The following is a 13861-nucleotide window of genomic DNA, read 5'->3' on the forward strand; positions in this document are numbered from 1 at the left end:
CCAGGAGCAGTTACTGTTACTCTTTTACCTCACCTGCCTGTCTCCCCTTTGGCTCTAATTCTGCCACCTTTGCCTGAGTTGGGAATTAAGTGGTTTGGATCCTAGCCAGGACCTCACTGTGTGATCTTGAATTGAAACCCTAAACCCAGCAGCTCTCACTTAGAGATTCTGTGATTCTCATCTCCAAACCTTTGTCTGCGTTGTTTCATCAACTTGGAATGCCATTCGCACTCCTCACAACAAAGAAGGTTGCTGGTCTCCCAAAGGCCCTCCCACCTCAGCCCTTAGTCCTATTCTTTTTTTTTTTTTTTTTTTTTGAGACAGGATCTCACTCTGTTGCCCAGGCTGGAGTGCAGTGGTGCAATCTTAGCTCACTGCAGCCTGAACTTTTGGGCTCAAGTCATCCTCAGCTTCCTAAATAGCTGGGATTACAGGCATGAGCCACCATGCCTGATTAGTCCTATTCTTGAATCGTGTGTGTGTGTGTGTGTATGTGTGTGTGTGTGTTCTTTGTCCTTCTCAAACTGCAGAGTCTGATCACTGTTTTCTTCCTTGCAGGAAGCTCTAAGACATGTCCAGCCTGCTCTTTGCTGTGAACCTGCATTGAAATAACTTGTCCTTCTGCCCAGGACTTCTGCTTGTTTAGCCAGATGCAGCTGGGTGGGGGACCGGGCTGGGGACTGGACAGGGGCTGGGTGGAGAGAATGGACAAAGGCGGTGGGTGGAAGGGGGGCATGGATGAGCCATCCTGGGACTGGAGATTGCCAGCCCTGCCTCATAGCTCAGCCTGGTGCTGCTGGGGTAAAGGGCAGAGGGCAGCTGAACAGCAGAAGAGGCCCTGGATTGGCCAGGGGGATTGCTATAGAGTGGGCAGAGGTCCTGGAGGGCTTGGAAAGCAGGGGCCTAATCTCCCTTCCTCAAACTCTATCCCTAGAAAATGGGACTCTCATTGAGAAGGGGTCACGTGTGGCCCCCGGAGAATGCCAAGAAGGTGTCTACGCCCTGACCTATGGCCCCCATGCAAGCCTCTGGGTCAGCACAGCCTGTTGTGAAAACAACTGCAGCCGCCTTCCCCAGTAAGGTTTGTTGGGAGGACCTCAGGCTCACACACCAGGGTAGGGTGTCATGGGGACCCAGCCTCAATTTCCTGCCTCACAGCTTTGTGTCTGGCTAATTGGAGCAAGAAGGAGACTCTCAGTTTTCTCATCTGGAAAATGGGTGTGATGTAGGTTTTAAAGGGTGTTCATCCCCTAGGCTGGCACGTGGTAGACACTCCTTTTGTTGCCATGCTTATTGAATACTGGGAGGCTAAAGAGAACTCCAAGCTCTTTTCTGTTTCTCTCTCTCTCTCTCTCTCTCTCTCTTTGAGACAGAGTCTCACTCTGTTGCCCAGGCTGGAGTACAATAGCGCAATCTTGGCCTACTGCAACCTCCACCTCCTGGGTTCAAACGATTCTCGTGGCTCAGCCTCACGAGTAGCTGGGATTACAGATGTACACAACCACGTCCGGCTAATTTTTGTATTTTTAGTAGAGTCAGGGTTTCACCATGCTGGCCAGTCTGGTCTCAAACTCTTGACCTTCAGTGACCTGCCCACCTGGGCCTCTCAAAGTGCTGGGATTACAGGCATGAATCTCTGTGCCCCGCCTCTCTTTTTGTCTTTAATAGAGGGGCTCCCCTTGAAGGCTAGTCAAACAGAACAAGAAACCTCACAAGTGGTGACAGGCCCAGGTCTAGGGCAGCCCAGCCAGGAGCCCAGGATGCAAAAATGTTTATTCTTTATTTTTTATTTTTATTTTTTTTGACAGAGTCTCACTCTGTCACCCAGGCTGGAGTGCAGTGGTGCGATCTTGGCTCGCTACAACCTCTGCCTCCTGGGTTCAAGCAATTCTCCTCCCTCAGCCACCTGAGTAGCTGGGATTACAAGTGCATGCTACCATACCAGGCTGATTTTTTTTGTATTTTTAGCAGATATGGGGTTTCCCCATGTTGACCAGGCTGGTCTCCAACTCCTGGCCTCAAGCAATCCACCCACTTTGGCCTCCCAAAGTTCTGGGATTACAAGTGTGAGCCCTCATGCACAGCCCCAGGGTGCAAAATTTAAGGAGATGCTCACGCTGAGGGGATAGCCCTCTACCTGCATAACCCTGAAAAGTTGTGCCTCCTTAAATTTTGGGCCCCTGGTTTCACCCTAGATCTGGCCCTGGGTGGTGACAAAGATCACTTTTCGTTGCTTGGTTATTTCTTCTAAGAAGGAATTTGTACTTGGCAGATGTAGCAATGGGGAGAGGTAGCCATCCTTTCAAACAAGTGCGATTTCCCTCCTCCTAATTTGTGTCTAATATCCCTCTTAAATTGTGTCTCTCAGCAAAATAAAACCCCCAGGTTCAAGTTACGAGGTGGGCATGCTATTCAGTATATAAAATGCCAGGTATGATTATAACTGCATTAATTTTTTTTTTAGACAGTCTTGCTCTGTCGCCCAGGCTGGAGTGCAGTGGTACAATCTTGGCTCACTGCAACCTTCGCCTCCTGGGCTTGAGCAAACCTCACACCTCAGCCTCCTGAGTACCATGGCTACAGACATGTGCCACCATGACTGGCTAATTTTTTTTGCATTTTGTAGAGATGGAGTTTCGCCATGTTGCCCAGGCTGGTCTGGAACTCCTGGGCTCAAGTCTTCCACCTGCCTCGGCCTCCCAAAGTGCTGGGATTACAGGCATAAGCCATTGTGCCCAGCCTCGGTCTCAAACACTCCTTGCAGCCCCTGAAAACTTATTCTGGGGCCAGGCGCAGAATCACTTTGGAGGGAAATGATCTGGATTGTGGGAGTAGAGGCAGTGAGAGAGGGAGGGCAGGAGAACAGAGGCCTAGTGAGGAAGGATGGCTGTAGGGGTGTTCCTCAGCCCCCACCCCGCCCTGACTTTGTCCACTCCCACCAGAGGCAGGGCCCAAGGCCAAGCCCAACACTGTGAAATGTCACTACTGTTCCAGGAATAAGTCGGCTCCATGAACTGCACTGGGAAACAGACTGCATGTGTCACCCTCCACGGGACCTGGAGTAGAGGTAAGGGCCCCTTCACAGGAGGTGATTTTTGTGGCAGGTTTCTTCCCACCTGCACAAATAAGGCTTGAGCTTCATTTGCACGCGTGTCCTAGTTATGTATTGCCGTTTAACAAATCACCCACAGGCCAGGAGCAGTGGCTCACACCTGTAATCCCAGTACTTTGGGGGGCTAAGGTGGGAGGATTACTTGAGCCCAGGAGTTCAAGACCAACCTGGGCTACATAGCAAGTTCCCATCTCGAAAACAAAAACAAAAACAAAAAAAAACCCAAATCACTCACAAGGTGGGTGGCTAAAAATGACAATCATTTAATGATCTCTTCCAGTTTCTTTGGTTTGGGAATTCAGGAAGAGCTCCTCTGGAGAGCTCTGAGTCTCTCGTATGTTGTAGTCAGAGGGTGTTAAGAGCTGGAACTGCTGGGGTAGGAACAACCAGGGGCTTTCTGAGCATCTCTTGCATATATGTAAGCACAGGGCCTTTCTATGTCGCCTCTCCACATTGGTTAGATTGAGCTTCCTCCCATCATGGCTACCTCAAGGCTCTTTACATGGTGGCTAACGATTTCATTCAGCAAACAAAGTTACAGCTGCTTGGTCTTTATGGCTCAGCCTTGGAAGTCACATAATGTAACTTCTATTCTGCTTTATTGATCAAAATGGTCACAAAAGTTCCATCTGGTTTCAAGATGAAAGAGGCATGGACCCCACCTGTTGATGTGTCATAGATTTGCAAAGGTATTTTTAAATCACCAGTATGATTTGCAAACAGTTGGAGGAGAGGCCTTTTCAGCAAAAGATTTATAATATAACCACAGTAGCCAGAGGATAGACTAATTATGAAGCCAATCAAAGGATCAAGAGCAGTAGCCTGGGCTTCTGCTTTTGGCAGTATGGTGGACTCAATCCTCTAAAAGGTCTTCTGCTCCAAACAGTGGCATACTGGGAAGGTGGAGGACTGAGACAGTGAAATAGAGGAAGTGGCCCATCATGGTTGGGAGGAGCAGTTTATCACTCACATTGCTTAGAATTGCTGGTACTACCTGGTGATAATAAAAAGCAAACTGATTTTTAGTTGGTTTTATGATTTAAAAAAATTCTCTATAGGCTGGGCACGGTGGTTCATGCCTGTGATCCCAGCACTTTGGGAAACTGAGGCGGGTGGATCACTTGAGCACAGGAGTTCGAGACCAGCCTGGCCAACATGGTGAAACCCCATCTCTGTTAAAAATACAAAAATTACCTGAGTATGGTGGCACACACCTGTAATCTCAGCTACTTGGGAGGCTCAGGTAGGAGTGAGCCGAGATTGTGCCACTGCACTCCAGCCTGGGTGACAGAGTGAGACTCTGTCTCAAAAAAAAAAAAATTCTCTATAGACACTAAGCCCCTTGTAGCCTGTTCCCAGGCTGGACTGCTCCCACTCCCTTCCCCTGCTTGGTATGCCACTGTTTACAGATAAACAAGATCCTGTACAGAAATATTTTTCCACACTTTTTGGGGTTGCAGAAAGTTAAGAAAATTTCCACGTGTCCCTAAGCAAAACAAAAATGTGAACAGAAATCATAATGGGAGCAGTGAGAAAACATGGAAGGCATGGTGGCCTGGGAGCAAATGCTGATAATAACCTGCTTTAGGTAAACAGGTCTTGGGCTGGCAGCATGCTTCTGGAATTTAGATTCCCACATAAGCAAGGGACCTCAGACAGAAGCCAAAATGATCCCTGGTCAGTAGCACCTCCTGGCACTCAGTAGAATCAAAAGCAATTCCTTCCCAGGGAAAAGCTCCCAGGATTCCCACAGATGAATATCAACCAAATATGAGCTCACAATCATAGTTCATGAAACGCACAAGGAAACAAGCCACCATGAGTGATAGCAGAAATAACAAATCACAGATACAGACCTGTGAGGAGCTCAGCTATTGTAATTATCAGCTGTAGAACATAGCGTAACGGCATGTGATATGTCTGAAGGAATAAACTTAGAATCACAAATGTGAGCAGGCAACAAGAGGTTGTAAAAACTGACCAGGTAGATTTGAAACTGAATCATATAGAACTACTAAGATGGCAACTTTCAGATAGCGAAAGATAGACATCAAGTTGGAAGGCTTGGACTCTGAGCCTCTTGTTGCAATCTCATCTCATTTCCACAGGGGGTCCCCAAATTCTGAAGGGCTGTGCTACACCAGAGGTCTGCAACTTACATGAGAATGCCACCCTGGGTCCAGAAGACTCTGGATTTCATCTCACCACTAAGCCTGAATGCAACTGCCTTACTCCTCCTACACATCCAGGTGCTTTGACCCCTGCCTTCCTAAAAACCCAACCTTTCTTACCTCCCTGGATCCCCTATGCTCTTTTCAAACCTATGTGTTCCCAGGGTGTCCACATTTCCTACGATAATGCTCCCAATGAGTACAGTTACCCATACACACACACACACCACCTGACACACTCAGAAGCAGAACATCTATTGGCACATATCCACAAACATCCACATTTACATCCTAGCACCCAAAACAAATATGCAGAGGCACACAAATTTCTAAACATGAACGTACTCTGAACATATTATGTGAGTGAGGTTAAAGATCCACGTTCTGTTTAAATGGATCTGAGCCTGGGCAGCATGGCAAAACACCATCTCAACAAAACAACAACAACAACAAAACAAAGCCAGGCATGGTGGCATGCACCTGTGGTCCCACCTACTTGGGAGGCTGAGGTGGGAGGATGGCTTGAGCCCGGGAGGCGGAGGTCGCAGTGAGCTGAGATTGTGTCACTATACTCCAGCCTGGGTGATAGGGCAAGACCCCTTCTCAAAAAAAAAAAAAAAAAAAGGGAGAAAAGAAAAGATAAATCTGATGGTGTTTTCCCTCTTTTCTTCACTTCCTTGCTTGTGAAAGAAGACAGATTTGCCAATAGTCTTCTTTTGGCTTAACAAAGAACAGTCACAAGAAGTTTTGTCTTCCGCAAAAGTGATATGCTAATTGAAATAGTATTTACTGGGGCCACAGTTTATTAAGCAATTCAACCAACTGAACAGAGGGATAGACGTTTTAGAGGTGAGAAAGGCAATTTTCTCTGGATACAGCTGCATTCCCTCAGCTCCAGAGATGTAGAGGAAACTTTGTCGGAAACTTTGTCAGAAACTACACCAGAAAGGACCATTCTCTCTCTCTCTCTCTCTCTCTCTCTCTCTCTCTCTCTCTCTCTCTCTCTGTGTGTGTGTGTGTGTGTGTGTGTGTGTATGTGTGTTTAGAGACAGAGTCGCCGTCCATTACCCAGGCTGAAGTGCAGTGGCACGATCATGGTTCAATGCAGCCTTGACTTTCCAAGCTCAAGCAATCTTCCCGCCTCAGCCTCCTGAGCAGCTAGCACCACAGGCACACACTGCTACACCCAGCTGATTTTTCAATTTTTTTTTTAGAGGTGAGGTCCTCCCTACGTTGCCAAAGCTGAAGGACCATTCTGTGATGCAAAAGAGAGTGTGTTTACTGGCCGGGCGCGGTGGCTCATGATTGTAATCCCAGCACTTTGGGAGGCTGAGATGGGCGGATCACGAGGTCAGGAGATCGAGACCATCCTGGCTAATACGACGAAAGCCTGTCTCTACTAAAAATACAAAAAATTAGCTGGGCGTGGTGGCTGGCGCCTGTAGTCCCAGCTACTCAGGAGGCTGAGGCAGGAGAACGGTGTGAACCCGGGAGGTGGAGCTTGCAGTGAGCCGAGATTGCGCCACCGCACTCCAGCCTGGGTGACAGAGAGAGACTCTGTCTCAAAAAAAAAAAAAAAAAGGCTGATAGGAGAGTGTAGTTACTGAATTTGCAGGCAAAGCCGAAACATTCTCACCTTAGCTTCTTCAAATCTCCAGCTGCCAGGAGTTTTCCTTTTTTAAACTAAGCAATGGATTTTTTTTTTTTTTTTTTTTTTTTTTGTGAGACAGAGTCTCTCTCTGTCGGCCAGGCTGGAGTGCAATGGTGCGATCTTGGCTCACTGCAACCTCTGCCTCCTGGGTTCAAGCGATTTTCCCTGCCTCAGCTTCCCAGGTAGCTGGGATTGCAGGTACCCACCACCAAGCCTGGTGAATTTTTGTATTTTTAGTAGAGATGGGGTTTTGCCATGTTGGCCAGGCTGGTCTCGAACTCCTGACCTCAGGTGATCCACCTGCCTAGGCCCCCCAAAGTGCTGGGATTACAGGTGTGAGTCACTGTGACCAGCCCTGAGCAGCGGATTTAATTAATTATCACAATGAAGAAAAAAGGCTGACTTGGGAGCTCGAAATTTACAATATGGAAAGAAAAAGGGCAAAACAGGAGGACTAACAACAGAAATGTGGGACGCGGAATTTTTGCACACATGATCCCTGTGGACACAGACACAGAACATATCTATGCATGGACACACAGGCTTTCATACATATGACATGGGAAAGAGACAGGCATAAACACCCACAAACATACAAAAGCACAAAATATACACAGGCAAGCTGAAATACATTACCAACATCCATGAACGTTCACATCTGTATACCAACATATATATATACAAGCACCCCCACACCTCGATGGAAACACAGACACACCCAGCCACAGAAACACACACATACCCATAAAACCAGCCTTATACACATACACATAAACACACACCTTTGTTTATACAGACACGCAGGTAAACACCTACTCACACAGTGTCCTGCAGAGCTACACACACACACATCCCTGACCTCCTGCAGACAGTTTCAGAAACACACAGACAATTCAACACAGGAAGGCACAGCCAGATGTGCACACAGACTTAACAGGCCTGCAAACTTGCACACACAAATGGCATTCTTGCAGAAGTGCGCACAAAAGGCACTTTTGCGCACTCATGGGCACATACTGATGTGCCTGGAAACTCAGCTCCGTGCACGTGCAGGCACACTGGTTGTCTTCCATCCAGTTCATCTTCCTCTGTCCCCAGGTCCTCATGCAACTGTGACCCACACCAAAGCTGAGACCACCGTCTGCTTCACCTGCTGAGACCTCCACAGCTGTGGCCCCCTTCCATGCCCAGAGGATAATAACTACTGCCTTCAGATGGCAGGCATCACAGGTGAGTGCCCATGGGGACAGAAATAGGGCTTGGGGTACAGCAAGACCTATCCTCGCTCTCCCACTTTGCTGCCTAGCTTCAGCCATTGTAGCCTTTTCCTGGACATGCAGGGCAGAGGCTAGGGTGCAGTGGAGGGTGTGAGTTTAAAATCTGCTGCCATAGTTGTTTAAGTTACTGCTGAATAACAAATTGGCCAGAACTTAGTGGCTTAACCAGTCATAAAAAGACAAATACTGTATGATTTCACTGAGTTATCTAGAGTAGTCAAAATCATTGAAACAGAAGACAGAATGGTGGTTGCCAGAGGTTGGGGGACAGGGGAATGGGAGTTGTTCAATGGGTACAGAGTTTCAGTTGTGCAAAATGAGTTCTAGAGAGCTGTTACACTCAACAATGTGAATATAGTTAACATTACTGAATTGTGCACTTAAAAATTGTTAAGAAGGCCAGCCGGGCGCGATGGTTCACGCCTTTAATCCCAGCACTTTGGGAGGCCAAGGCCGGCGGATCATCTGAGGTCAGGAGTTCAAGGCCAGCCTGGCCAACATGCTGAAACCTTGTCTCTACTAAAAATACAAAAATTAGCCGGGCCTGGTGGTATGCGCCTGTAGTTCCAGCTACTTGGGAGGCTGAGGCAGGAGAATTGCTTGAACTCGGGAGGCAGAGGTTGCGGTGAGCCAAGATCACGCCACTTCACTCCAGCCTGGGTGACAGAGTGAGACTCTGTCTCAAAAAAAAAAAAAATTGTTAAGAAAGCCACACATGATGGTTTATGCCTGTAATCCCAGCACTTTGGGAGGCCAAGGCAGGAGAATCACTTGAGGCCAGAAGTTCAAGACCAGCCTGGGCAACATATTGAGACTCCCCCCATCTCTATTTTTTTTTAAAAAAACGTTAAGAGGGTATATTTTATACAGTGTGATTTTCAAAAAAAAAAATCACAATTGAAAAAAAACTTCTTGGATTAGACAAGTATTTGTTATTTCTCACAATTCTGCAGCTGACTGGGCTCAGCTGGGCAGTTCTTCTGCTCTAAGTGGTAAAGGCTGAGGTCACTTATGTGATTGCATTCAGCTGGGAGCTTGACCGCACCTGGAATGTTTAAGACAGCTGGGGAGAGCCTCTCTCCTCTGAGCTCTCACTAGTCAGTTTCCTAGCTTGAGCTTCCTTATAGTACGGTGGCTGGCTTCTGAGAAGGAAGAAGTGGGAACAACCAGGCCTTCTAAGGGATAGACCCAGAACTGTCACAGTGTCACTTCTGCCACAGTCTATTGGTCAGAGCAAATCCCAAGGCAGGCTCAGATTTAAGGGGTGACGTAACAGATTCCACCTCTTGATGAGAGAGTGGCAAGATTATGTTGCACAAGAGCATGCAGGATGGGAGATACAGTTGTGGCCATCTTGGTATCTACTACAACACTCTGGGCAGGCAGCCCCACTTAAGGCTTCTGTCACTCTCTCCCCATAGAAGGAAAAAGTGGACTCTTCTGTAAATGGGAAGAGGAGTTGAACTTGAAACCGGCTCTTTGCTATCTTTTTACAGCATAAAGAGACATAGTAAAGATAGTGTTCCAGGCTCCAGTTCTGGACATTTCTGGGATCTTAGAGAAGTTTCTTACTAAGTCCATGAGGTGCTCATAGACAGGGTGGGGAGACCTCACAGATACAGAGCCACCCTATTAATTGAAACCCTAAGGAGAGAAGGCAGGGGATCATGGAAGGCTTTCTGAACTATGTGATTTTTAACTGTTGTTGTTTTGAGACAAGGTCTCACTCTGTCACCCAGGGTGGAGTGCAGTGGCACAACCTTGGATCACTGCAGCCTTGACCTCCTGGGCTCAAGCGACCCTCCCAAGTAGGTGGGACTGCATCACTATGCCTGGCTAATTTTATTTTATTTTTTGTAGAGGCGGGGGTCCCACTATATTGGCCAGGCTGGTCTTGAACTCCTGGGCTCAAGTGATCCTCCTGTCCCAAAGTGCTGGGATTATAGGCATGAACAATTGCCCCAAGCCTGAACTTAATGTGTCTTAATGAACAATGACCAGCTTTGGATGTATTATGGGGAGATCTCAGGCAGAGTGAATGCCATCAGAGAAATACTCAGAGAGATTTGGGGAGTTCGGTTGGGTAGTGGGTTGTGATTGCCTTTCCTCACTAGCCTGGCCTCCATCTCTCTCCAGGCTTTGGGGAAGGTAACCCTGTCTCCTGGAGAAACGGTTTCTGCGTGACCTCCAAGGACTGTAAATTTGGCAACTCCATCTATGCCCTGACCTATGGTGTTGGCTTTGGCTTCTGCATCAACACCACCTGTTGCCAAGGCAACTACCAGGAGCCCACCCCTCTCGGTATGCTGTCACCAGAAAGCAGTCAGATGGGTGGCCAAGGAGGTGGTGGGTGACTCTGGAGGCAGAGTTGAGGAAGGAATGCAGGAAGGAACATCACTCAACCCCAACCAGGCTGCCCTCAGGAACCCTGATCCCAGCTTGGGAGGAAATCCCATCAAGGTCATGACAATATTAAGTTTGTGACAATGTGGTAGAGCCTAGGAGTGCACTCGGGGCCCCGGGAGGTCCTGAGATTCCTTCTGACTGACCTTCATCCTCTTCTACCCAGCAGCTCATCTGGCCTCACACACCCTGAGTGAGATATTGTGTCCTACATGTCCTGGGAGCTACTTGGAGCCCTGCAATTCCTCCTTCTACATGCAGTGTCCCAGTGGGGAATCTGAGTGTATCCAGCTGGACCTAACGTCTGAAGAAGGTAATGGGGACAGCACATGTGTGTGTGTGTGTGAAGGTAATGGGGACAGCATGTGTGTGTGTGTGTGTGCACATGTGTGTGCACGAGTGAGCCTGAGCACGTTAGATTTGGATACTGGTGTGCTTGAGTTTGGAGTCTCCCCTCCACCCTTTACTCTGTGTAGCTCGAGGCAAGTGCCTTTATCTCTTTGAGCCTCTGTTTTCTCTTCTGGTAATTGGGGATGGTAGACACACACCTTGAAGGGCGTTGTGAGGACAAAGTGAACTCATGAGGGAGGTGACAGAGTAAAGGGCATAAGAACAGGACTCTAGGGCCAGGCTGCCTGGGTTCAAATGCTGAATCCACCACCTGAGCTGGGTGACCTTGACCAGGTGACTTTGCCTCTCTGTGCCTCAATTTCTCCATCTGTAAAAGGGGATAACTTGGTATGCAACAAGTTCTTTAAAAAACAGGGGAGGGCCGGACGTGGTGGCTCAACCTGTAATCCCAGCACTTTGGGAGGACAAGGCGGGCGGATCATGAGGTCAGGAGATCGAGACCATCCTGGCTAACATGGTGAAACCCCATCTCTACTAAAAATACAAAAAATTGGCCGGGCGTGGTGGCAGGTGCCTGTAGCCCCAGCTACTCAGGAGGCTGAGGAAGGAGAATGGCGTGAACCTGGGAGGCGGAGCTTGCAGTAAGCCGAGATCGCGCCACTGCACTCCAGCCTGGGCGACAAAGCGAGATCCCGTCTCAGAAAAAAAAATAAATAAATAAAATTTAAAAACTGAAAAAAATAAAAGATCTTTGGACTCAAACAGACCTGGGTTTGTGGTGTGGATTCACAATTTATCTGCAGTGTAGTCTTGGACAAGTTTCATAACCTCGTCTCAAAAAAAAAAAAAAAAAAGAAAAAACAACAACAACAAAACGGGAATAACAACAGTCGCTAAGTCCTAAGACTGTTGTGAGAATTGAATAAGATAATCCACTAAACTATATCAGTGCTTTCTGAAAGAAATGTAATGTAAGACACGTGTGTAATTTAAAATTTTCTGGGCCAGGTGTGGTAGCTCACACCTGTAATCCCAGCTCTCTAGGAGGCCAGGATCGCTTGAGCCTGGAAGTTTGAGACCAGCCTGGGCAACAGAGGCAGCCCCTATCTCTACAAAAAATTTTCAGAATAATTAGCTGGGCCTGGTGCTACCGCCTGTAGTCGCAGCTACTCAGGAGGCTGGGGCGGGAGGATCACCAGAGCCCAGGAGGTCGAGGCTGCAGTGAGCTGTGATTGCGCCACTGCACTCCAGCCTGGGTGACAGAGCGAGACTCTGTCTCATTTTTTTTAAAAAAAAGTTTTTAAAAAAGGAAACAAACATTGCACACGAGTGAAAACACACCTGTAACATACGTGTAAGGTAGAAAGAGTGACAACGAGAGAGAGAGCCGTGACCAGCTCCCAGCTCAAAGAAAAGAACATTCCTGATGAGCTTTCACGAAGGACATGGACTCGAGGGGCTCGCGGGCCCTGTGCGTGTGCAAGGCGCGCGCGTGTGCGCTTGGGTGCGCGCGGGGGTGGCCTTCTGCCTGCGCGCGCCCCCACGTCCCCTCCTTGCACCCTGTCTCCGTCTCGGCAGGCGGCCGGAACGTGAGCGTACGCGGCTGCGGCTCCCGAGACCTGTGCAGCGCCCTGGACAGGACCCACGGGCTCTCTGTGCTCCCAAGACACTGGCTGTCGAGCCACTGCAGCGCGCACCGCCGCGCCGTCCTAGAGTCCCACTGCCGCTCGGGCGCCGCGCCCGGCCTCCGCCTCTCCCTCCCGGTTCTGGTGGTAGTCCTGGCGACCGCGACGCTGTGCTAAGGAATCCCGCCTGGACCACCCCGCCGCCCGGGAGGCCCCCTCCACCTGTTTGTTCGGCACGTCGCTAGATGGTGCCCTGGCTCCCCTCTGCTGGGGCAATACGGAGACCTGGAAGCTTCTGGTGAGAAACTGAGGAAGCAGGGATGAGCTTCCTCCCTCAGACTAGCGTTTCCCAAAGCCAGACCTTCTGCTCCAGACTCAGGGCTTACTCAAGGCTAAGTCCTCTTTCCTCACACCACGGTCCCAAAGGCCATGCCTCCATCAGCCTAGGGTGTGTCTTCCCCCCTCAGACTAAGGCCACTCACCTGCTGCTGAGATCAGGCGTCTGCTCAACTAAGTTGGGGCGGGGCGCTATACCTCCCCCCTCAGATTAGCACCTTCCCCAAGGCCAAACCTCCTCCCTCAGAAGAGGGCTGTTCTTCTTCCTCAAGTTACTAAGCCTCCTTCTTCAAACGAGGGGGTACCCAATATCCGGCTGCTCCCAGACACCAGGGATGTGTCTCTTCTCCCACACATTGACAAGCAACTTCTCTTTTGTTCTCCCTCTTTGGGGTCTAGCAAAATCCTGGGCAGCCAAGGCGGGGCTTGAGGATCCAATACACCCTCTTCCAAGGTTTTCAGAGCAGCCTCCTCCACCCCCACCGTGGGCCAAGACGGGGCAGGGGGCATGGGTGGGGTGAGGAGCCCCTCTTCTGTGTGGGCCCAATCTCCCAGCTGTAACCAGATCTGAATGAATCACATCTCACAATGCCAAGTGGTTTGAGTTTCCTTTTTCTGAAGTTTTAGCCTCAAAGAGGGCCCTGATGTGGTCCTCTCTCCTCTGAGGCCAGGGGAGGTTAAGTTACTTCAACTGGTGAACCTGGAGGTGACAAACCGACAACAGTGTCTGGCCAGGGTGGGCATAAGACCAAACGCTGCATCTAGAACTGAACTCAGAGGATTGAGCGGAGAAGTGAAACTGGGTTGCTCACCACAGGCAGAATGCCAGGAACCATTTGCTTTCTGCTGAAAGTGGCTGAGCGCAGTGGTTCACGCCTGTAATCCCAGTGCCTGGGGGCTATGACAGTGGGAGGGAGGGCTACCTAAGAAAGCAC

General features: G+C 49.2%; 1 protein-coding gene across 1 annotated transcript; it reads left to right on the forward strand.

The window, feature by feature from the left end:
* Positions 1-331: 331 nt before the first annotated feature.
* On the forward strand, positions 332-13521 carry LOC129528556 (phospholipase A2 inhibitor and Ly6/PLAUR domain-containing protein-like). The gene is made up of 7 exons (XM_055369611.1): positions 332-1081; positions 2995-3067; positions 5221-5361; positions 8033-8164; positions 10348-10512; positions 10781-10927; positions 12544-13521. Exons 4-7 carry the CDS (start codon positions 8149-8151, stop codon positions 12765-12767), a joined length of 552 nt encoding a protein of 183 aa, XP_055225586.1. The 5' UTR covers positions 332-1081; positions 2995-3067; positions 5221-5361; positions 8033-8148; the 3' UTR covers positions 12768-13521.
* The last annotated feature ends 340 nt before the right edge of the window (positions 13522-13861 follow it).

The sequence above is a fragment of the Gorilla gorilla genome, chromosome 20 (assembly GCF_029281585.2).
Source record: "Gorilla gorilla gorilla isolate KB3781 chromosome 20, NHGRI_mGorGor1-v2.1_pri, whole genome shotgun sequence".
Taxonomy (NCBI): domain Eukaryota; kingdom Metazoa; phylum Chordata; class Mammalia; order Primates; family Hominidae; genus Gorilla; species Gorilla gorilla.